At 39.2% G+C, this 24,844-nt stretch overlaps 1 protein-coding gene across 1 annotated transcript; it reads left to right on the top strand.

The window, feature by feature from the left end:
* The first annotated feature begins 1,302 nt into the window (after nucleotides 1-1,302).
* On the top strand, nucleotides 1,303-24,566 carry calcr (calcitonin receptor). Its single transcript, XM_026300336.1, has 21 exons — nucleotides 1,303-1,369; nucleotides 2,653-2,794; nucleotides 3,381-3,488; nucleotides 6,905-6,990; nucleotides 7,098-7,209; nucleotides 7,309-7,419; nucleotides 7,499-7,611; nucleotides 7,815-7,887; nucleotides 8,540-8,650; nucleotides 8,891-9,003; nucleotides 9,171-9,336; nucleotides 9,423-9,533; nucleotides 9,693-9,805; nucleotides 11,453-11,544; nucleotides 13,855-13,981; nucleotides 17,620-17,773; nucleotides 18,603-18,663; nucleotides 18,837-18,903; nucleotides 19,078-19,296; nucleotides 20,003-20,044; nucleotides 23,338-24,566. Exons 1-21 carry the CDS (start codon nucleotides 1,325-1,327, stop codon nucleotides 23,557-23,559), a joined length of 2,388 nt encoding a protein of 795 aa, XP_026156121.1. The 5' UTR covers nucleotides 1,303-1,324; the 3' UTR covers nucleotides 23,560-24,566.
* Nucleotides 24,567-24,844: the final 278 nt, after the last annotated feature.

Genomic DNA, 24,844 nt, shown 5'->3' on the forward strand with positions numbered 1-24,844 from the left:
CTTATGTTCTCCTTATTTTTAACAATTCACGGTCAAAGACATCTATGAAACTAAGGATATTTGACTTGTAGAAACACGCCTCTCTCAGAACATATCCCATTATCTCACTTTCAGACAAATTCACACGCTTATGCACACCCTGAGGTGATTAGCTGATAATTGACTGGTGTGAATGCTCTGCTCTGGCATGATAGTTTTTATAGATCTTCTCTTCCTAGGGGCCATTTGGGGATCCATACTTCTCCCTTCCATCTTCTGCTATCACCTTGCCTTTGATTGCTGTTGTGTGCGTGTGTTGTGTTCCTTCCGTACTTCTTTTCAAAGCAGAGGTATAGACAACCTCATTGCTGTGCCCTTGACTGTGCTTGTTTGGAAGCTTGATCCACATAGGTATACTGCAGAGTCTTTGTCATACTGAAAACATTGTGTTGAGAGAATTGGCCTGAAAATGTTTGAATAGAAACAAGGGTTACTAGTGTTGGGAAGATAAAAAGTTATTGCTAAAACAATAAATCTGTCAATTCATCTGTTAAAACAAAATAAACAGCAAGGGATGGGAAATTCCTGGTCAGATATCAGTATTCATAACCTTCAAATACTGGCAAACGCAGCTCAGGTTAATTTGTCATCCTAATGCTAAGTAGTTGACCATCAGCGTGCTCCCGAAAGCCAAAACAAATACTATCAATCCTGCTAACCTTTCACAGTGACTTATAGGATTTGCTCATGCATGTGCATCTGCAGCCCCCTGAGCCACTGAATGGTATTAAATACAACCAGCAGGTTGTCCTAACTGTTCAAACTGTGCATGATGGACTTCCAACAGGGACTTTGCAAACCAAAGCAAAGACACCTAATGTGAATTGTAATCTCACATGCAATCAGTTACTGAGATGGCAGATCTGGCCCTGCCAGCCTGCAGGAGTGGAGGCTCAGCACAAGATGATTAATGACCATCAACTATTTTTGTCTGACTGTCTTTTTCCTGTCTCTATTGTCTGCTTTTTCTTCCTCCTCTTCCCTGCACAGTACAAAGTTCCTTTTTCATGCTATTGTTTCACATATTGATGGGCATACCTTCTCTATCTCTCAGGCACAGGCACACAGAAGAAAGTGCAAAATGTCACAAACTGCAGAGCTTTTGCTGCAGTGTTTTGCATTTCAAATTAATGATTGCTATTTTCTCCTAAGAGACCATAATCCTGATTTGAAACAGCCATATGTTTTTGCAGTCAATCACTTTCACGGTAGACAACTTGTTTCTGATCGCTTTAAATTGTTATTCTCTTATTCCTCTCTAGAGTTTTGCCTGTGAGAGGGAGATATGAAGGTAGTGGGCGCCCTGTGGATCCTTTGGGTCCTCCTGGTGGTAAGCTCTCATTTTTAAATTGAAGTAACACGAAGATGAATTTTCAGAAGCTTTGTTTCTCATTTTATCCATTATGTATGCTCTACAAATACATTTAAACATTACATTTTAATGAAATACTGCAGATATGTAATATGCTGTGGTCTAGTAGTTCTCTTTTGTCAGCAAAATAAAATCTCATTTCTGATTTTCATTTATCCGTTCCACTCTATAATTATACTGAATAATTACCTCAGGTTGTTCATTATAAATGTGCATATGCATCCCACTTTCTTTCTATATCCCTACTCTTTTATGCAGATGATGCACAACCTAAGAAGCCTACAGGTGTGAACTATGGTCTGGTCATGTTGATTCAGGAGGATTCATAATTTGTAATAACTGAGAAGAAGTCTTAACACAAGAGAAGAGTTTTTGGTTTTTTTCTTTTTCTCATTCAGCTCATCTGTTGATATTGGTGGTGGCCTGGTGGTCGTATGTATGACGTCATTTACTTCAATGTCCGGAGTGACATCATATGTACGGCTGCTAAACTGCTACATGGGACATCAGCATTCTCACAGTTTTCCTTAACTTTTATCTTTTCCTTTTACAAGCTTTTATCAGACAGGTAAGCATGATAATTTGGCATTTTCACTCCACAAGGAGCCAGAGGTACGATGGTTTGCATCTCAATTGTGATACGGCATGTGGAGACAATCGCCAAGACAAATATTAAAGTTCCTAATACAATTCAGAAATTGCAAGTGCATGAGTCTGGTACTCAAGAGGCTTTATTTTCAGCCAAAAAAAATGTAAGATAAGTCAAAGTAAAATAGGTTTTTCATCCTTCAGTGAGCAGCCTTATCAAAATCAGCATTTCACACAGCAGGCGTCTCCATTTTAAATGCTACCTCCAAATTCAAACAATAGAGCAGAGATAAGAGCCATTTAGAGAACATCAACATCTTAACTTCCTTTATGAGCTCCCAAACACACTTTAATGAGTTACATCAATGGAGAGTGACTGGAATTTCAAAGCAGAGTGAAATCCTCTTTAGATCAGCTTTGAAGATGATTCAAAAACTCTGTATTTTCATTTTTCCATTTAAATTTTCATTTTACACAAGGATGTTTTTATCTAAGCATGATGAAACTGTGAAACGATACAAATTTAGCCAGCATCATCTTCCAAGATAACATTTACGCTTTATCATAATTTTTTCAAGGGAATTTAGATGAGAGCAGCAACCACAACATGTAAAATCCATGTTTACCTCCTCTCTCCCGTGTTGTCTCAACAGTGCAGGGTGGTGACAGACACTGAGCCATTGCCCAGACCTGAAAAAGGCATGATAGACGGACAGAGCCAGAGCCAGGCGCTCAGCCAGGGTCAATACAAATGTCTTGAGCTGTCCAACAAAGACCACCAAGAAAACAGAACTGGTGAGAGGCCCAAATCATTTTAAAAGACTTTTTAAGGCCAAGTCAATTACCTCCGGGAGCACATCATAAGAGAGAAGATATGAGATAAGATAAACTTTATTTATCCCCAAGGGGAAATTCAAGTAGTCTTGTCAGTAGTTAGAATAGTCAGTAATCACGTCATCTACAGTTAGCTAAGGTGTTGTCGAGCCTGATGGCAGTCAGGATGAAGGATGTCCAGTATCGTTCAGTCCTGCAGCACAGTGAGCTAAGTTGTCCACTACAGCTGCTTCTCTGGTCTATCAGGATGTAGTGAGGGGGGTGGTCAGTGTATTTGAGGATGGCCTCTACTGTTTTCTGTGTGCATATCTCCACCACAACCTCCAGTGAGTCTAAGCCTCATTCCAGTCACTTAACCACCTTTTTGCACCAGTTTGTCCAGCTACCATGCATCCTTCTGCTTTATGCTGCCTTTGATTTCGGAGTAGAACCTGTGGGTTTTCTAGGCTGTAGAGCAATTACAGTAGTCTTACTCAACATTAGACACTGAAAACATGTTCTGGTAATTAGCCCAAAGGCATTTTCTTTCCTCTTTTCCTCTCTTAAGGTACGTTCTGCAGGCATATGTGGGATGGCATGTTATGCTGGGATGAGACACCAGCTGGGACATCTGTAACACAAAACTGTCCAGATCATTCTGACCTGGACCCATCTGGTAAGAAAGTCTTTGCACTCACTCACACTAGTCCATAACAACCAAGTTCACTGAATCAAGAGTGGTGGGAGTTTGGAAGAGTTTTCTGCATAACTTTTTAATTCCAGGTCAGTAAGCAGCACAGGGTAATGATCCAATCTTCTGTGTGTGCAATGAAAGCCAATGGTTTTAGAGCTGATTATAAGATTTAAAAAAGGTAGGACAGAAGCTGGAAGGACTTCATTTAATTTACATATTTGTATTTGTTTCCTACCATATAGTTCCATGAGACGGCCAGAAGAGAGCTGCTGGTTCATTATTAAGCCAGGCTCTGAGCCTCATAACAAACCCATAATTCAAAAGCTAAAGATATTGTACTAACAATAATACACAATATCAGATTTGTAAATGAATTGCGGCAAAACACTGAAATGGTGTGTGCAATTTTTATTAGCCACACTAGCAGCTCTAGGGGTGACAATAATGGTCTCTCAGTTAGCCAGACCACCGCCTTGGCCCTGGCTGACATTTCAACACCTACTGGTCATCACTAGAAGTTCAAATTTCTCCCTTATTCAGTGAATTATCTCAATATCTACAGTGGGTACGGAAAGTATTCAGACCCCTTTAAATTTTTCACTCTTTGTGTCATTGCAGCCATTTGCCAAAATCAAAAAAGTTCATTTTATTTCTCATTAATGTACACTCAGCACCCCATCTTGACAGAAAAAAACTGAAATGTAGAAATTTTTGCAAATTTATTAAAAAAGAAAAACCGCACCTGGATTTGGGGATCCTCTGCCATTCTTCCTTGCAGATCCTCTCCAGTTCTGTCAGGTTGGATGGTGAACGTTGGTGGACAGCCATTTTCAGGTCTCTCCAGAGATACTCAACTGGGTTTAGGTCAGGGCTCTGGCTGGACCAGTCAAGAACGGTCACAGAGTTGTTCCGAAGCCAATCCTTTGTTATTTTAGCTGTGTGCTTAGGGTCATTGTCCTGTTGAAAGGCGAACCTTCGGCCCAGTCTGAGGTCCTGAGCACTCTGGAAGAGGTTTTCTTCCAGGATATCTCTGTACTTGGCCGCATTCATCTTTCCTTCAATTGCAACCAGTCGTCCTGTCCCTGCAGCTGAAAAACACCCCCACAACATGATGCTCCCACCACCATGTTTCACTGTAGGGATTGTATTGGGCAGGTGATGAGCAGTGCCTGGTTTTCTCCACACATACCGCTTAGAATTAACGCCAAAAAGTTCAATCTTGGTCTCATCAGACCAGAGAATCTTATTTCTCATAGTCTGCGAGTCCTTCATGTGTTTTTGGCAAACTCTATGCGGGCTTTCATGTGTCTTGCACTGAGGAGAGGCTTCCGTCGGGCCACTCTGCCATAAAGCCCCGACTGGTGGAGGGCTGCAGTGATAGTTGACTTTGTGGAACTTTCTCCCATCTCCCTACTGCATCTCTGGAGCTCAGCCACAGTGATCTTTGGGTTCTTCTCTACCTCTCTCACCAAGGCTCTTCTCCCACAATTGCTCAGTTTGGCTGGACGGCCAGGTCTAGGAAGAGTTCTGGTCATCTCAAACTTTTTCCATTTGAGGATTATGGAGGCCACTGTGCTCTTAGGAACCTTGAGTACTGCAGAAATTCTTTTGTAACCTTGGCCAGATCTGTGCCTTGCCACAATTCTGTCTCTGAGCTCCTTGGGCAGTTCCTTCGACCTCATGATTCTCATTTGCTCTGACATGCACTGTGAGCTGTAAGGTCTTATATAGACAGGTGTGTGCCTTTCCTAATCAAGTCCAATCAGTTTAATTAAACACAGCTGGACTCCAATGAAGGAGCAGAACCATCTCAAGGAGGATCAGAACAAATGGACAGCATGTGAGTTAAATATGAGTGTCACTGCAAAGGGTCTGAATACTTATGACCATGTGATATTTCAGTTTTTCTTTTTTTAAAAATTTGCAAAAATTTCTACATTTCTGTTTTTTTCTGTCAAGATGGGGTGCTGAGTGTACATTAATGAGAAATAAAATGAACTTTTTTGATTTTGGCAAATGGCTGCAATGACACAAAGAGTGAAAAATTTAAAGGGGTCTGAATACTTTCCGTACCCACTGTATTGGTTTGCTGAGCACCAAATTTTGTACAGAAATGTATGGATCCCAGAGGATACAGCCTAATGACTTGTAATACACTCATTTAAATAAATTTGATACTTTCTATCAGGAGAAAAATTCCTTACTCATTCCTTGACTTTTCATTGCCATTGTCAGGTCAAGTTTAATTTGCCCAATACTTTGATTTATGACAAAATAATCTGCAAAGTCAGTGACAGTCTGCTTAGCCTTATCTGTACTTCATGTTTAAGCATGCTAACACAAACTAACATGCAGAACACGGCACATTAAACCTGCTAAAAATCAGCATCTTTGTGAGGATGTTTTCAAGCTAATTTTAGCAATAAGCTCAAAACCACTGCTGTCCCTTTATGTAAAGATTTGCAGGGCTGTGGACTCAAATCAGTGAAGGATGATGAGCACAAAGTAGAGCTGGTATAAAAACTGCACTATAAATCATCTATTGTGTTTTATCAATCACATAGAATAAAAGCCTAAATAAAATTGATGTTTGGCTGGTGGTATAATGGTGTGTACAATTTTATGAGGAAAGCAAGGCTCAATAGTGTCTAGGTGAAATGATCCAGTGTCAAACTATCTTTGATTTACCAGATACACAATGATGGAAAGAGGGGACCCAATGGGAGAGAGGACAGAGAGAATAAAGGGTATAAAGGGAAAAAATGAAGCAAAAAGGGATTATACAAAAAGACAGGGAAGTCTGAATCTGAGAGATTGATGAGGAGAGAGCATATGAATGAGAGAAAAGAGAAGGTGTTTTTGTGAGAGAAGGCTCAGAAAGGATCTTCCCAAAATGCCTATGATGTTAAGAGTCCCCTTATGGCTCCTTAATATGAGATCTAAAGCTCCTGATATGAGACTTTGGGGGAGGTGTACAGTTGGAAGTGGTTAGTGAACACTTGACGTGCTGCTGGAGAAGCCTCGTCTGGCAAGCTATGGTTGCTGAACAATATAATATGACTCTCAGCACAGTTGTGGATCTGCAGCACTGTACGTTTGGTTTTAGGCCACACATTTTTCCGAAGACGGACTTTGCTGTTTGACATAGCATTTGGTGTTATGTATCAAATTAAATCAATCATAGTTCTGCAATTGTGTAATGACCAGATTTTGGCCCAGACTAATGTGTTTGGATGCTGCTAACACACTAGTAGTGAAAACCAAACATACAAAAACTACAAAATCACCAACTAGGTATTAAACAGAAGCAATGAATTGTCAAAGTAATTTGATATAGTATTTAAAGATTTCAGGAAACCACTGACTGATTGTGTTACACTGTTATTTTTCTCCTACAGAAAAAGTGACCAAATTTTGTGACACATTGGGCAACTGGGTCCAGACTGAGTCCACCTGTAAATCACTTTCAACAGACAAAACCGAGGTATGGTATTTGGATATTGCTTTCCCTGTAAGTAAAGAAAGAATGGGATAAAGCTAGTCAGCTGCTCTCTACACTAATTTTAAGTGTTTGTGCTTGTCTCTTAAAAGGAATTCCACAATTATTTAAGGGGTGCTACAGGGGTTGTGGAAAGAAATATCTTTGAAAATGAAAAGAAATGCCTAGAGAAAATGAAGCAAGATCCACCTTCTGATAACACAGGTACTGATAACTCACTATTTAACTTTCATGTGAAACTAACTAATGAGCAAGAGGTTCCTAAACATTTCCTGGGTTTCCATATATACATTGGTGCTATAGGTCTGTACTGCAGTCGTACCTGGGATGGATGGTTGTGCTGGGATGATACTCCAGCAGGAACCTACGCCACCCAAAACTGCCCTGATTACTTTTCCCACTTGGACTCCACAGGTGAGTCACAAGACTACTGGTCTAATCCTCTGTTGATTGCATTTGTGCTTAAAATCAATCACATAATTGTTCTTCTCAGAAAAAGCAACTAAGTACTGCGGAAAGGATGGACAGTGGTTTCACCATCCAGAGTCCAATCTTACATGGACCAACTACACGCTCTGTGTAACCACCCATGAGAAGAGACAGAGGGTAAGGTACTGTTGCTGTAATAAATTATCCATCATTACTTACTGTAAGTTAGCACTCTGACTGAGGCACATGGAGATGCAATGAAAAACATTAATTCTCCACTGCAGAGCTCAGTCTCGTGGTTTGGTTTTCTTTGCTTTAGGAAGTGAGAAGTTGGGCCACACATTTGGTCTGTACAAACATCTGATTTCTTCTTTCCACAGAAACTGAAAATGCTTGAGAATGAACATAAATGCCTCTTGAAAATAACTTGTGACCCCCCTTTTAATGAATCAGGTACTAATATTGTTTACTGAAACTGTTTTCACTATAAACGCTAATTTAGACTTGTCTGCCACTGCACGTAGATGTCAACGTGTACCTATGCAACAAAGGGGTTTATGGGTGAGCATAGGTCGCTGATGGTTTCAGACAGCCTGAAGCTCACACCTCCCAAACCTTAACTACCATAGCGCAGACCTGAGTGCCCTTGGTTTATCCAACGTCTTTTTGGGAGGTGGCAGAAGACAGTTAGCACATTCATATGACCAGATAGAGCAGCTAAAGAAGAGAATGCAGTGACACCGTGAGGAAATATAAATATTTATTCCTCCTCCCTTATTCCGCTGGTTTTGCCACTTGTTTTTAAAAAGAAACCATCATCGCTGTTGATTTTCATTTCCTTCTCTATTTTAAATTCTCTTCTTTGTTGTTTGATTGCTCTCTAGCCAAAATGATCATGTTCATACAAGTCTAAATGCAACATGCACCCGTCTCCAAACGACATATGTACATGTTCCCATAGGTGCAGTGACATAGAAGTCTAAATTCAGCTTAACATTATTGACAGTATATATTTTTAAATGTCTACATGATGAAGGGAGTTAGATACACTTAGGTACCTACAAATATTTGCAATTATCATTCTGTGGCTTTATTGATGATGCAGGCCTGTACTGCAGTCGTACCTGGGATGGCTGGCTGTGCTGGGATGATACTCCAGCGGGAACCTATGCCTCCCAAAACTGCCCTGATTATTTTTCTGACTTGGAACCCACAGGTGCGCCATGAGACTCAAGAGTTTTGGTGTTTTAAAGTACTACAGATTGCTTTTTAACTTTTTTCACAGTGAACTTAATTTTAGCTCTTCTGTTGACTCTAAAAGAAGCTAAACTATAAAATAGTATTTTAAGGATATTTTATTGAGCAAATCTGATGAGACAAAGGTTTATGGACACTGTACATAGTCATAAAAATGTATTACATACAATATATTTTTCACAAAATGTTCTTTTTATAGAAAAGGCAACTAAGTACTGTGGAGAAGATGGGCAGTGGTATCGCCATCCTGAGAGCAACAAGACTTGGAGCAATTATACACTCTGTGCTATCAACCCTACAGAGACGTTGAGGGTAATGTGGTGTATCCTATATAATAACTATTCATCAAAAAATCATGCATGGGGGTTCTTGGAAACTAGGGTTATCAGTACAATAACTGTGTCATGTTTTTTTCATAGCTTCACTGCTATCCTGATTAGTAATGTGTATGTTTGTGGATGTGTGTCACTAAAATGAAGACAGCAGCCCAGCTGTCAGGGGATAGTGTGATAGAGTCAGTCGATGAGGCCACTGTCAGCCCCATGGTTAACCCAGAAGAGCAGGAAGTCGTCCGAAAGAAAATCCTTGACAGTCAGTACAAATGCTTCGAGAAAATGAATCGAGATCCACCTTATAACATATCAGGTACTGACTTAGCAAAGCTCATTGTGTCTTTCTGTTTTTGTACGTCTCCTCTGTCAAAGTAAACACTGTCCCTTTTGGTGTTGCAGGGTTGTACTGCAGTCGCAATTGGGATGGCTGGCTCTGCTGGGACGATACACCAGCGGGAACATACACCTCTCAGAACTGTCCCAATTATTTTGTTGACTTTGACCCCACAGGTAAATAGAGACCTCATGATAAAATTCAACTACATTTTGAAATAATTAATTGGTTAAGGGTGAACATTCAATAAGGCCAATGGAACCAATATATATGGATGTGAAGAACTGACTTTTTAGTAAAATGTGCTACAAATATTTATTATTTGTTACTTGCAGAAAAGGCCACTAAGTACTGTGGAGAGGATGGTCAGTGGTTTCGCCACCCAGATACCAACAGGACTTGGTCCAACTACACACTCTGCAATGAAAACACTAAGGCAAAGCTGAAGGTATAGTAACTGACTAAAGATAAAGTAGCTAGTATTAAAGATTTACTCAGTGCCAGGATACAATCCTCCTCTATACACAGTACTACACATGGAAAGGTCTCAATTAATGGCAAAGCTAACTTTTAATACTACTCACTAATTTGATGCATGTGTTTCCGTGCACCAAGAGAAGTTTTAAAAGTGCAGTTTGGTTAGAGGTTATTGATCATTTTAATGAAACAACTGATTGCACAGCGTTCTGATCTCACAAATGGGAAGGGTGAGTAAAGCAGAGTTTGTCTGTCAGATCAAACTGGCTTTGAATGTGCTGGAAAACAAAATCATCAAACCAAGCCCTCTGTCTCTAAGGCTATGCAGTGTTTATAAAACACGGGTGTAAACAGAGGATTGACCTTACTGACAAGCCTATTGTTGACGCCATCACATATTAGTAGTCTTGTCACGAAGTGCACCAGGATGCTGTGTACCAGGACACCACAGAGCTCACACCAGTATTTTCCCAGTAAATATATATATTTACTCATATGACTTGTTTATAGGCGACTTCTGTTAAATATATTCCAATTAGTTTAATCCAAGTTGTCCACGCCACAATACAATTTTACAAATGTCAAAATTTTTTACATCTCTCCTATTTTTTCTATTCTATATTTATCAAAGCAATAACTTGGCACTCTACTTGTGAAGCAAGAATTAAAATGATACAGGTTAGTAATGTGTTTGCTATGAAGAAGACCTGACACATATAGATGATTTGTTAATGTTTTTTTTTTTTATATGCAGGTAATCTTTGATACATTTTCTGGCTCTCTTAGCACAACCCATTTCGTTTTTTATGCTGATGACTAGGTACCCTCTGTCTTACTGAGAACTCAATAAATAGTCAGATAAAGTAAAAAGAGAACCCTGCTCTGCAGTCCCCTCTGAGACGCGGCCAACTACAAATAACTGTAACCTGTAAACACAACCTCTCCAAAAGAGAAATTCCATTTTGCTACATCCAGCTGCTGTACCAGTTGTAGATCCAGCTGGAACAGCCATTCTGGCAAACCATGAACAGACGTAAAGACCTAAAATGTGCTGATCGATCAAAACCAATATCCATCTGTTGCCACGGAAACCTGATCTTTGCAGACCCGGCCTCCCAGAATAAACAGCATCAGGAGTATGATCCCAAAGAGAAATGAGTCTTAATAAACTTTCTATGTTTTTCTGATATAGCTCAGACAACTGTTTAAATGAACTTACAAAATTCAGACCTAAAACTAAAAATGTGGCACTACACAAATACAACAGCTACCGGTTTGATGAGAGTCATGGAAACAATCTTTAAGTCCCAAGTTTAATTTTTTGCAAAAAGCAGTCTGATAATTCAGTGGGTGGTGATAAATGACATATTTTTTATGTTTACCTTCAGACAAATGGTTTAAATTATACAATTCAACTACAGCTGTGGAACTTAACAACCTATGTAATTACTTGTCTGTGTCTGTCACATTTTTCCTCAAAGTCCGGTCATCAAGCAGCCACAAAAATGACTGTGATTGAATTGAATTTCTTTTCTTTTGTACATTTTCACATTAACATTTTTCTTGTATTAATACTACACATCCTCTTCTCTCTCTATCTTTGAATACATTTTTACAGTCAGCGTACATCCTGTTTTACATGGCAATCGTGGGTCATGCTTTATCTATAGCCTCCCTGCTCATCTCTCTGGCCATCTTCTTCTACTTCAGGTAATGATTCAGCGTTATGTTCTTGTCCTTCATGTAAGGTTTTTACTATGCAGCCGTCTTACTAGTTTGATATGATGCACATCACACTGTTAGAGAATGCTCAGCATTGTTATTGTTGCGGATGGTGGATACAGTTTGTCATAATGTGAAGACAATTAATCAAAGATGGTTTTGACCTTAAAGGATCAGCCATGTTCACTATCATCAGTTTATCTGACAGGGACACAGATGGTGCTGGGCTTTCGCTACATTCTCCTCCAGCCACTCCATTAGTCATCATGAGCAGTATTTTGGTCTCAGTCTTCCATGCAGTCAGCAAAAATTTTCATTCTTCTTCTCTCTTTACCAGGAAAATAAATTTAACAGTTTTAAACACTTGGTCCAGGGCCACAAAGACAAGTATTCAGTTAATGAAAGCTGGTCACATTTTAATGACATTTTAAAGTTATTCCAACTTGGTTTTCTTGTGCAGATCAGTTATTTCATGGATATTTAGGATTCAAAATTGGAGATGCTGTGATGTCCATTGTTGTGGTGCTTTGTTTGTATTAGAAATGTGTGCCCCTGAACGCACTGCTCATTACGGCTGTTCATCCCAAAGTATGCTTAATTCCAGGGGCAAAGGTGCACAGTTAATTCAGATACTGTTGAGAGATCTAAATAAGTTAGGTAAAATATTTTGTTAATGTCTGTGAAATCTGGGAACAGTGAGGCTGGAGAATAAATTATCAGCCCATGTGCAAAAATATGCACATTAAAACTTTCTCACTTAGAGTTTATCTCTGGGAAGGAACTTCATCATCATTATTTTTCATGTCACAATAAGGTTTATAACAATATTTGGAGTCGTTACTTGGTTGGCCCTGTATCTCTTGAATGCAGCAGTTGTAAAATTTGATGTGTTTAAGGTGCTGACCTCCTAAACGCAGCTGTTATCCAGAACAGATCTCGTAAGAGACCCTCAGTGTGCTGCAAAGTTTTATACACACTCATAAATCTACCGGCGCTGTTTTGGGCAGGTGCTTTATCTCAAAATCCCATGACCTGCTGAAAGCCAGACTCTTAAGCCACAGAGCAATTCAGCAGGACATTCAGAATTCAATAAGATCAAAGTCCTAAAATAATCAAGAGTCTAATAAAGTAGCAAAATTACTGGCTTTAAGAATCTTTTGTTTCTTTCTTTTTAACCATAACTTAGAGTATTTAGAGCCAACACACCAAAAATACTGGAAGCTTAATGTTGATTATAAGATCCAGATGTGAAGCTTACTGTGGTATGTGATGGTGTACAGCTGCACCGCTCTGTTATTTACAACTCGACAACACTATCAGGATTCCCAGATAAAAATGTTCCATCTTGCCATGGAAAAACAGGAATCATTTTAGCAGCCGATCCAAAGACATTAGGACCTGTGACAGGCCAAACAACGTTGCCATACAGATTCAGTCTATGTTTTGACTGTGTCTGTGGTCTATAAGGGTTCAGCAGCTCTTGCATCTCCTTTTACAGCTGAGACTGTTTTGCTGTTGGAGGTAGCCATGACCTCTAAATGAGCCAGTGAAAATGTGAAGTTGTACATGTCATTTTGCTTGAGGAAATTTAGCACTTTTCCTGTTTTTCATGGATCTTAGAGGGGTTTATGACTCAACAAGGATAAAACTGGCCATGAGCAGTAAAAAAAAAAAAAACAGAACTCTAAAGGATATATTTATAGGAGGGTAGAGTGGAGGCTAAATGCTTTAAAGTACATTTGGAGTCTTAAACGCTGTGAGCTGCAGTCTGATTGCTGCCCTGTTATTAAACCATTATTTAACATTTACCAATAACAAAGCCACTGGACATGAATGACTTCAAATGATTTTGATTCTAATAGTTGTTTTCACTTTTCCTGTCAAGCATTTCATTATGCTATTAATTTTGAGTGGCCAGCCACGGTAATGAGGACGCACCCTTGGGATCCATTATTTAACAGCACTTCTAGCATGTACAATACAACATTTAGAGGCTGTGACTGGAGCAATTTCACACCAGCCACAAAAATCAGTGTGAGATAAAAGATTCTAGTTAGTTATTTATAGACTTTAGCATCATCTAACAACTGTATTAAACAATTAACCCATGAGTCATTTCAGTCGTGTTTTTATTTACTTCATCATGTAGCAAGATTTTGTCTTTTTTAATGTTAGGTTAAGTGTGTTTAAGTGTTTTGTATCCGAAAAGTTTTTATTCGATGATATTTGTATCTATCACATCATGTCTTGGCATGTCACCATGGTATAAAATCATTCATGGCATCTCTGGTCACACAGGAGTCTGAGCTGCCAAAGGATCACCCTCCACAAGAACCTCTTCTGCTCCTATGTGCTCAACTCTGCCCTCACCATCATCCACCTCGTAGCGGTGGTCAATAACCCTGCAGTGGTGGGCCGAAACCCAGTGAGTATGGCCTCTGTCCCCGTGGCTGAACAACCAGCAGCGATGGAAACTAAAACAGCATATCTGCATTAAAAAGTCTACAGCATTACAGCTCACTACCAAATTTTCTAGCCCAATATGAAGAAATTTCTGTCTGGACCAAAATGGTGGGCTGACCAGCACTGCCAGCCCTAGAGCCACATGCTAGCATTGTTTGGCAGAATCTAGTATGTGGGAGAGGATTCTACTGTATTGAAATGAGATACAAATGTATTCTCAACTTATGCTGAACCACATAAAAATGCAAAGAAGAAAGAAATTGGATGAAGGTTTTAAAATTCATTCAACATGCAAGGAAAGTAAATTTAAATAGAGTACACTACATTTTAAATATTTACAAGTTTGTCAAACTGACTTTTAAGTATATCCTAATTAGTATTTTATCTCACTGTGCCATATCTTGGCAGTGTTACACAGTCAGATGTTTTTATGCGGTCTTTCACATTCTCCTGTCAAGGTTTTGGAGACACAGTGAAAGCCTTATATGATTTCTTTGAATCCCTGAGGCCTGCTTAGGTAGTGATGATAAATCTGACTTGTAGGAATGCCTCGTTATCAGGACTGAACATAAATTCATGTTACTTTTCAAGAATCCCTCCTTTATGTAAATCAAAATTTTAAAACTGTTTGCTTTGCTCTTTCTTAGACAGTTTTTTCCAGTTCCATAAAAGGATCTAGCTTAGTTTCTTTGCTTTTATGTAAACCTAAATAAAATTAAACATTCAGGCTTTTTAAGTCCAAATAACACAATAAAATTTATGTCATTGCCTGCTTGAACAAACTAAAATTATAAAAATCAAAAACAATCATCTGCTAAAAACTGGAGGGAAGAACCTTAGATGATCAAAGTGCAATAAAACATCAACAGAGAAGATTGTAGAAGTTGGCTCACACTTCAGCATCACCCTGCTTTCAGTTGGAGCATAGCTGAGCCAGCAAAGTACTAGAAACATCCAGGAGACAGCAGAGGCAAGAGCTGGGTTTGATCTTGAATCCTGCTGCTGTTCCTTTTCACGTATTCTGCACATCTGTCTGGCTCATTCTGACAGCTGTCTTTATTCATATCCTGTCTCCAAACATATCCAAGAAGCAGGCAGGAATGACAGATATCAACATAACTGTAAGGGAAAAGTATGCATGTATCTGTGCAATAGCTCCCTTTCAAAGCACTCCTCACCGCCATTTGTCAGAAAGGTTTGTGCTGATTCTGCCTTACAACTCACTGCAACATGTCAAAACAAAACTGGTCACCTTGTCCTTGTTTTTCAAGAGGAAGCAGAAAAAGAAATCACAAGCACCATTGGTTTGGATTTGTGTGTGTCTGTTAGGAAAGTTCTTGAAATTTACTGCTGCCAAAATGAGACTTACAAGCCTGTTTTCTAAGCTGGTGATTTAGGAATAGTGGCCTGTGGTGGAGATTTGCTCTCACAGGAAAAAAAAAAAAAAAAAAAAAGCCCTCTTTTTTCTCTCTGGTCTGGTGATAGAGTCTAGTGTGCCCTGCCAGCGATGTGGGGGAGTGAACCCCCAAAGCTCATGTCAGCCCAGAGAGGAGGGCAAAAACATGTGTAACATTCACATGATCTACAGCAGCTTGATATGTAAAACAGAACACGGTTGGTAACTAGCATGTAAAGTATGTGACCTGTCTGTCTACATACTGACATGTCTGTGTATGCTATAGTGAAATCATAACATGGCCACATGTGCACTCCATTGACACAGGGTCATGCAAAACAATCACCACACAGACAGACACTAATTATAGCCCACATTTCCAGTTTATTGCCTGAATAAGCATCAGATGGGTCTGATAAAACACAACCCTGCAGTGGATCAACACCTGCCTCATCACAGCAACTCAGGGACTGACTTGACCTGCTCTTAGAAATGGGCCACGTGCAGTCCTGGCTCTTTATCATAACTTCGTTTTTACTCACAGTCTGTAGTAAACCCGGTTCATGGTTTGTGCCACATCCAGTGCTGCCCCGTCTGTGTGGTGCACAATCCTGAGGTTAAGTCATGCAGCTCACCTGAAACAACCTGAAGCACAATACAAAATACATAAACATCAAGAGCCGCCTGTCTTCTAAACTACTAATGTTGCTAAATTTACAGCTTCAAACATAATGACCATACTCACTCTGACCCTTGGTAGAAATGAGGTTTTTCACAAATAGTGTCTTCTCGCCACGCTATCCCGGTGGCCCTGCTAGCCGGAAGGTAGCTAAACTAGAGCCAAATGAGGAGATTTACTGACGGGAAAACAGCTCTTAATGCGCCTCACCCTCTTTTTCACAGGGGAACATAAATGTATAAGTATTAGAGCATTTGCGCTAAAGAACAAATGGTAATTTCACGCACTTTACCAGACTTTAACCCGCAGCTTTTCTCTTCCGTTTATTCTTCCGCTCTCTCGTTTAGTCCCGCCCACAGAGCTACCTGGTAGGTCACAGCAAAACTAATTGGCATCACTAATTGGTCAATACACAATAAAGAAGAAGCGCATTACAGCTTCAATGACCGCTGATACTGGAGGACCTTTCAGTTACTAAACAAACCATTATCTTTACCTAGACAAATACTACACAGAATTACTACACAGTATATTATTAATGCAGTGCCTCTTCAACATTTAAGCATTTGTAACTATTAATGCAGCTTCAACACTACAAACAAACATGTAAACAAACTTTTTTGAGGTCACAGCAAGTTTTAAATTAATAAAAAGTCGGGAAGTGATCGAAAGCAGCCTGTAACTTGAAGAAAGACTTGGCACAGACACAAAAGATAACAGATGGCATTGTCAGCATAAAAATGGACATTGCACTGTCACAATTTGTGACACTACACATACATTTCTAGAAGACTGTCTGAGCCACATCCACCAAAATTGGGCACAAAGGAAGAAAAAGCCAGCTGTGTTGAGACAAGCAAGCGGGAGCCACCCAGCTGATGGGTTTTGCATAGGAAATGCAAGAGTTAGTCCCTAAAACACTAGCAAGGCACATAAATAAATTGGATTTGACTACAAAATTTTGTGAAAGACAAAAGTTAGATACATTTTTAATAGAAAAGGTTCACTGGGCCTGGTATTTGGCAGTCACCAGAGGAATTACAGTTTATGGAATATCCATAAGCTTCTTAGTAATTACAGGATTAGTGGACTGACGATTAGAGATAATAATAATATGTCTTCAAAGTCTCTTTCAAGAATAATGACCCACTCAAAGGAACAGAATAACATTATGAGATATATTGTTGCATCATGTTGTTGCACTGTGCTGGACACACTTATAGTATAATGGCCTAAAGTTAATAGCATACTAATACATAACTTTTCTCACCTTTTTGAGCAAAGCTAGACAATAATCAGATCATAATATATAATCACTCCAAATACAAAGAAAAATCATTTCATCATTTCCATTTCAGTTTACACTCAGTCTGGAAAGTATAAAGTCAGTGAGGGATTTTGTACTGAAGCAGCCTGTGAGATTTTTCTAGTCTCCTGCTGAGATGATGTCAGAAGTGTTTAAAATGAATCATCGCTATATCTTTTTTTTTTTATTTAGGAACTCTTGTTTTGGCTCTCTCTGCAGATTGGCTGTAAGGTGTTGCACTTCTTTCACATGTACATGTTGGGCTGCAATTATTTCTGGATGCTCTGTGAAGGCATCTACCTTCACACGCTCATTGTGGTGGCTGTGTTTGCAGAGGAACAGCATCTGCACTGGTACTATCTCCTGGGCTGGGGTGAGTCACTAATAAAATATGCATTTGGTCAAACACCACTCCCTTTGTTTTTTAATGGTGTTCTGATGTATAACTTCAAATGTGTCCTCACTGCCTTTCTGACAAGCAATTCAACAAGCTGGGACTCACTTTAGCAGCTGACATTCACTCATCACCACACAGTTTTTGTACAATATGTCAACCTGGACACCCTGACAGCTTTATTAGACCTTCTGTTGCATAGTGCCACTCCTCTCCTGTATTTCACCTTGGTCAAAACAGGAATAATGGGTGCAGTCTGTCAAACAAGTATGCAATGTAACTAAATAGATGGTTATCATTAAAAAGGGGAGGATAACCTTGAGGCCTGAGGTTGCCATGTATGAGTGTGTGTGTGTGGTTGGAGGACGGCCAGTTTGTCAGGTCCATTTGTGACCGATATGCTGAAGAGCCTCACTGGAATCTAAAAATAGACTGTACATGGAGATTAGGGTTGCCACCATCAGTGTGAAAAAATAAGGGACAAAAAGGGGGATCCCTCCCTTTGGCTTATAGCCAGACAAAAAGAGTCACATCTCCAGTGGTTTTGCTGTGAAGAGGGTTTTACATTAGACAAGCAAATAACCCATGCAGTGGTAGTGGTAGGATTGAAACAACAAAATTAAGATAGGAATTATATTATCAGGACATTATCAGGACATATATATATATTATATATTTGAAGAGAAAGTATAAAATGAACAAAACAGCTAACCAAGATAACCACACATCTACTGTGCCATAAATGACAAATGAATTTCACCAAAGTCACTCAAGACCTCATACGGCCGCTGTCTTTTTCCCGTCCAAGGCTTTCCTCTTGTGCCTGCATCCATCCACGCCGTGGCAAGGAAAAAGTATTTCGACGACAAGTGAGTAATGTTCCAAAAACTCATGCAAATAAACAGGAGATGTTTATGTATGTGCTCAGCTGTGTGTGGCAGAATGTAAGCGTGCACATATCTATACACATATGTGTTTTTGTAAGTGTGTGTTTGTGTATTTTGGGCATCAGACAGTACTGACTGTGTTTTTCCTTCTGTAGCTGTTGGATGAGTGTGGAAACCCATCTGCTCTATGCAGTTCATGGTCCTATAGTGGCAGCCCTTCTTGTAAGTCTGTTAATCTGTTGTCTTAGTATAAACCATAGAAGTATATGGATTTCAAAAGGAAAAGTATAATTATGGTACATGTTTTAGCTCATAAATCACAAAAGAACAGAAAAAATGGCCATTCATTTATTTCTTTATATTTTGTTTCTTATCATTTTATTTAACCTTCTGCAGGTGAACCTCTTCTTCCTACTGAATATCATAAGAGTGTTGGTGACAAAGTTAAGAGACACACACCGGGCAGAGTCTAACATGTACATGAAGGCAGTGCGAGCCACCCTTATCCTGGTGCCCCTGCTGGGAATACAGTTTGTCATTATTCCCTGGAGGCCAGAGAACCGGCTGGCTGGGGAGGTCTACGAGTACATCATGCACATACTCATGCATTACCAGGTGGGTACTGAGACGATTGCTGGGGGATTAAGTAATTATTAAAGTGCTAGATATGGGGCTCAGTTAGGTAACACAGCAGTGGCTATCACAGGATAGAAAAGCAATGCTTCACTGCTGCCTCTCTCTAGATTTGTAGAGATTTGCTTTTCTGGCAATCAATATTTCTGGTAATCAATATTGAATGAAAATTCAAGTACTTGTATGGACTGTAATTTATTTATCAACGTTCCTTGAAATATATGAATGGCAAAATTTTGATTTTAAGCCCAAACCCACAGCATGTATGCAAAAATAGCTGCAAGCAAAGCAAAAATCCTGAACTCAGGTCAGATTTGTCTTTGAATCCTGTCAAACTCAAGATTTAGATGTTTGGCACAGTCCAGAGATTCCACCCATAAAACCTTGTTCTCTGCCCTGTGATTGTTGTGATTGATTGATGTAATTAGCTGCTGAATTACTCTTTAAAGAAGCAGTTAGTCACTCGATTAACTTTATTTAAGTTCCTGTTCTCTTAATTAAACAACAGGGAGACAGGGATTATGTTGCTTTATCAGATACTCTCATTTTCTCTTAAGAACCACTTTATATAATTATGATGTTGTTGTTCTATCCATCTGCTAGAAAGCCATACATTTCAATTACCCAAATATCAATCACCATTTTAAAACAAAGAAACGAGTCAACTATGTTTGTTTTGCTTTTTAAGGGTTTACTGGTGGCAACAATATTCTGCTTCTTCAACGGAGAGGTAAGCACTGCACATGCACATCTACACACATTAGTTTGGCATCCCTATACTCCAGCCACATTGTGTCATATACACTTAAACCCAGACTTTGCTTTAGGGGTGCTCATTGTTGCATTTCTTACATTTTGAGAAAGCCAAGGTAACTGGTTTCCTCTATTTCCAGTCTTCATGCAAATCGAAGCTAATGGTCTCCTGACTCCAGCATTATATTTAAAGGACAGGAGTGATAATCCTCTCAATTCCCAAAAATATCAAAATGATCCTTTAACAATACTCCATCCTGGAAAAATTTAACATTTCTGATGGCATGTGTGAAAAAAATAATACTTTATTTTTAGATAGAGCAATTGGCCTTTTAAAAAGGTCAACCTGTACGTTACTCTGGGAGCTGTTCACTCAAGGAGCAATAAATTGCTCATTCCTTATGACATTAACTGTAAGACATCAGACTCGTTCAGGCAAAACATTTTCCTATTTTGTTTTACAGGTCGGATCTCTGAGAATGTACATTTGTACCTGATAGCATCTTAAGAAGTGACCCATGAATGTCAAACACAGACTCAGAGTTTTTTATGCCATAAAATACTTGAGTTAAATAGTTCTAACTTCACAAGGATGCTAAATGTGTCATTAGTCCAAATGTAACAGGTTAGAAAGTATGCTGTGGCTTGCCTCTTCTGTGCTGCAGCAGTAAAAGCTGAAGGGTCATGTCAGGTGAAGAGTAAGACAGAGTATATAAATCACTGTGTGGTTTCCAAACCAAGATGGAAATTGACTCTCCTTTCAGTGTTCCTGTCAACCTTTTTAAGTCTGTCTGCAGCTGTCTGACTGTGAGCATCCTTAACTTGGTTCAGACACTTCTCTAAACGAATGAGCCAGATTTGCATTAAAGTAGAGCTCTGGGGTTAATTGTTGTTGTGGAGACTTATTGAGTAAAAAAAAAACAACACATAAATACGTGATGTTTGGTTGAGAATTAGATCATTTTAGCAGGTTGTTAGACTCCATGGCAGTTTGAATAGCACAGACTGGGCAGTCAGTTTGAATAGCATAGACAGGCCAGGCCATTGCAGGCAACAGTTTCTGTGTGTGTGTGTGTGTGTGTGTGTGTGTGTGTGTGTGAGGTAATATGCTTTTGGAATATTTCTGGTGTTGAAAGAAGAAAAAAACTGTGCTGTGAAATTCCGATCGGTCCATAGTGACTGTGACATTGTTGTGAGGCTTTTCTCTACATGAGAAGAAAACAGGGTGGAGATGCATGAACCAAGAGAGCAGGAGATTTAAATACTCAGCATGAAATGTCTGGCACAGAGGAACCAGCAACCTAGTGTGGAGCCGTGTTTTATACATTCAGCCTGGAAAATAGGTCAAGTATCAGCTCATACATGAGCAACACAACAGCAGCCCCGATGTAAACAATTTGCAGCGTATAAACAATGTGTAGAACATATGTTTACAGGACGAGCCCCCATTTTTGGGTGATACACAGTCGTGATGGGATGAGAGAGGTTGTTTGCTTCACTCACATAATGACCAATTCAGCTCCCTTAATCAGGACATGGGCTTCTGGGGATGGGTTTGGATTTCAAGGCCAAACTGCATAGACCTGCCTTGTTTCTTCAATGGCCCCATTGTGAAGTGAGGTCAGCGAGACAAACAGCTTTCATGCTGTATTTGAGACATCAAGCAAGATGTTCTACATGGAGGCTGTAAGCCCTGGACTGCTCTTTTGTCTCATTATAACAATTAGTGTCAAAATGTATATTATTAGATTCTTGTGTGTTCAGCAACCAGTACAATAGAGTACAGTAGTATTAGAGTGCACTTCACTATTAGAATAAAATAAGTAACATTGCACTAGAGGAATTGTAATCCTGGCTTCTGTTTTTAAAGACCCGGTTCACACTTTTGTTCTTGTTAAGTCAATCAGTCAGCACATACTGCTGTAAACAATAACAGATTATTCCTATGTTGCAGTGCAATAAATGATTTAAATTTGCTTATATATATATAGTACATCTTGAAAGGGCTGCAAGTAGCCACGAGGAAGTGTTTCCATTTGTTCCGCTTTATCGGTGTAAAGTGGAACATTTGGAGCACTGAGGTCTCCCAGGCATGCAGGCTCCTGGAGGTGAAAAGTCTGAGTTTCTTGTTGTCATTTTGAAGTTCACTACAATCCAGAAAGTAGAGCAGCATACAAGAAGATAAACAAAGGCAAACACATTAACTGTCTTGTTAAAAGAATAGACAAACTGTCTCAAGGATTGCACATCTTGGGTGGGATATTTATATGGCAAATTCCTAGCAAAGTTTTTTTCAAGGGGGTTTAGCAAAGTATCAGTATATAAGTCAAGAAGTGCTGACACCATCATGGTCAAACAGGAACTATGAAGGGTTATTTCTTCAGCACCAAAATAAATGAAAGTACAATCTACATTCGATTAAAATATAAATTGTACCTTTCAAGTTGCAGAAAGATAATAATAATGACTGTGGAAAAACAAAACATGATTTTGACAGTCTGCTGCTGCATATGTAACTACTTATGCACAGAAAGAGCTGCACAATAATTGTGTGCAGAACAATGAAGACAAACAGTAGTGTATGCTTTGATTTTATTGCTGAGAGTTATTTCAATCAGCATGTGCAAAATCATCATCAAGAAAAGTTACATTCATGTAATCGTTTTGCACAAATTCTGTTCTAATGATTCAAAATTCCCCAAATGTACCTGCTGGGAATCGCTTCAAATAGCTTCATATGGTTATTCACCACATTCCTCAAACTACAGGCTAAAGATAAAATATAAATATTTTAATGATACATTTGAATGGCTGAACAATATTAGGACAATATTATACAAAAGACTGAACAGAAATTAAATCTTCCTCTATATAATGTGATGATCTGGCCATATGCACAACTTGACCTCGTTTCAATAAATGTGACTTTGGTGTTTACGTTTTCTAACTGGTGTCTGCTAATGCAATTGAAATCTGAGTGCTCCACATATGCTGCAGCAATTATAGCTGCATCAGTTAAAATGACCATTCCTAATATCACAAGACAGCCCTGTCCCAGTCACACTGCACTGTACAAACTTGGATTTGCATTTAAATCTGGACGCGTGTCAACAAATTAGCATCATGTTGTTTTGACAAAACAAAACAAATTAGCAAAAAGGATTTAGAGAAGTGTTTCGATGTGCACTTTTGATAAAAGTTAAAGATAAGACTATTTGAAACATTTTAACCCTTATAATAAACTTTCTTTTGTATGTGTGTGATATCCAGGTACAGGCAGCACTAAAGAGACAGTGGATGCAATATAAGACCCAGTGGGGTCAGAGACGAAAGGACCATTGCTCAATGCGATCCACGTCGTACACAGCCACCTCCATCAGCGAGGTGCCTGCCTTCATGTACCACCACGACTGTAACAGTGAACACTTGAACGGGCGCCACACAGAGGACTCTGAACTGGTGGCGCTAAAATCAGGAGAGACATACGCATGAGCAACACTGAGGATAAGGAGAATAGCTGCTAAAGAAGAGCAACAGAGATTTGTTTAAATAAGGAAAATGAATCCCGTCTGCCCTCCACATCCCAGTGAATAAATCTCAGAGACTTGGTTTGTTTGGCTCAGGACAATAATATGGTCTTTGATATAAAAAAATAAAGCTTGTTAGGACAGACACAGATGAATTAGCTACAGGGCTGACACTTCATTTTACTTTACTTTGCTGTTAAAGCTGCTTTTTGAGAACTTTAAAAGCATGAGATAAGAGCTGCTTTTGACCTGTGTCACTTCCTAAAGCTGCTAAATTGTGTGAGCACGCTCAGTAATGGAGGCTTGTCCTGGTATGGAGACAGAAAAAACTGTGACAAAGGTGAGAATGCGACAGTGACGATGACACCAGATATGACTGACACAATATGAAGGTGAATGACTGTTTTGATGGCCTGATGATGATGATGGTTATGAAGGTGAAGATGGTTCCTTAATAACCTCACCTATACCAAAAGGTACTGTTCTGTATGTTGGTCACAGTTACGAAGGGGAGCACTGATGTGGTACCCTGAAGCAAATGACACACACACACACACACACAAATGCACACATCAACCAATAACACAAACCTGATCGTATGCGCCATGATGGTGGTCAAAATGTCAAAGAAGCCTCTGTGCTTAAAGCTCTGGAACTCTGTACATAATGTATATCTAATGTTTAAATGTTTTAAAAAAGATGATATTTTTGTTTATCATTAATATTTTATTCTTGCCAATTCCTAAGTACATGCTAGGTGTGTCCTGTGATGCTGCACTCCTGACTGCTTTGTTGTTTTGCAGTTGCTGTATTTGTGCCAATGCTGAACATCACAGGGCTGAGAAGCAAAAAGAAGCTAAATGCACACAGAATTTCATGAATAAAAACTTTATTTTGAGGTTCAACAGCAACATCAATTATTTCACTGTGTTATGAGTCTAATATGCTATTAGTAGTGCCATTATTGTGAAAGCCGCCATCATCTGATTCTATTCCCAACCATCCTTTGTCATGCTCATGATGCCTTTAACGTATCTTTTTTTTTTTAATGCACTATTCTGCCCTCAAGCATATCTATTTTATGAATTTTATTGCCTTTTGTACGAATGAGCATTGAGGGGCCAAATGAAAAGCTCACTAATGATGAAATGATGATCAGGTCCATAATGTTCGCACAAATTTAAATTCTTATCATAAAGGCATGTTCACGTCTCGCTCACAATCTTGCAGTCAACTAAGCATGTATTCTT

This window comes from Mastacembelus armatus, chromosome 11, assembly GCF_900324485.2.
Source record: "Mastacembelus armatus chromosome 11, fMasArm1.2, whole genome shotgun sequence".
In the NCBI taxonomy this organism is placed as follows: Eukaryota; Metazoa; Chordata; class Actinopteri; order Synbranchiformes; family Mastacembelidae; genus Mastacembelus; species Mastacembelus armatus.

Bases quoted from the DNA above. Each gene is read 5' to 3' on its own strand.
- calcr (XM_026300336.1), top strand. From the start codon at position 1,325: ATGAAGGTAGTGGGCGCCCTGTGGATCCTTTGGGTCCTCCTGGTG. The intron at 3,489-6,904 runs GTAAGAAAGTCT...TTTCTCCTACAG, and splicing joins TTCTGACCTGGACCCATCTG to AAAAAGTGACCAAATTTTGT. The intron at 18,904-19,077 runs GTAAGTCTGTTA...AACCTTCTGCAG, and splicing joins CTATAGTGGCAGCCCTTCTT to GTGAACCTCTTCTTCCTACT.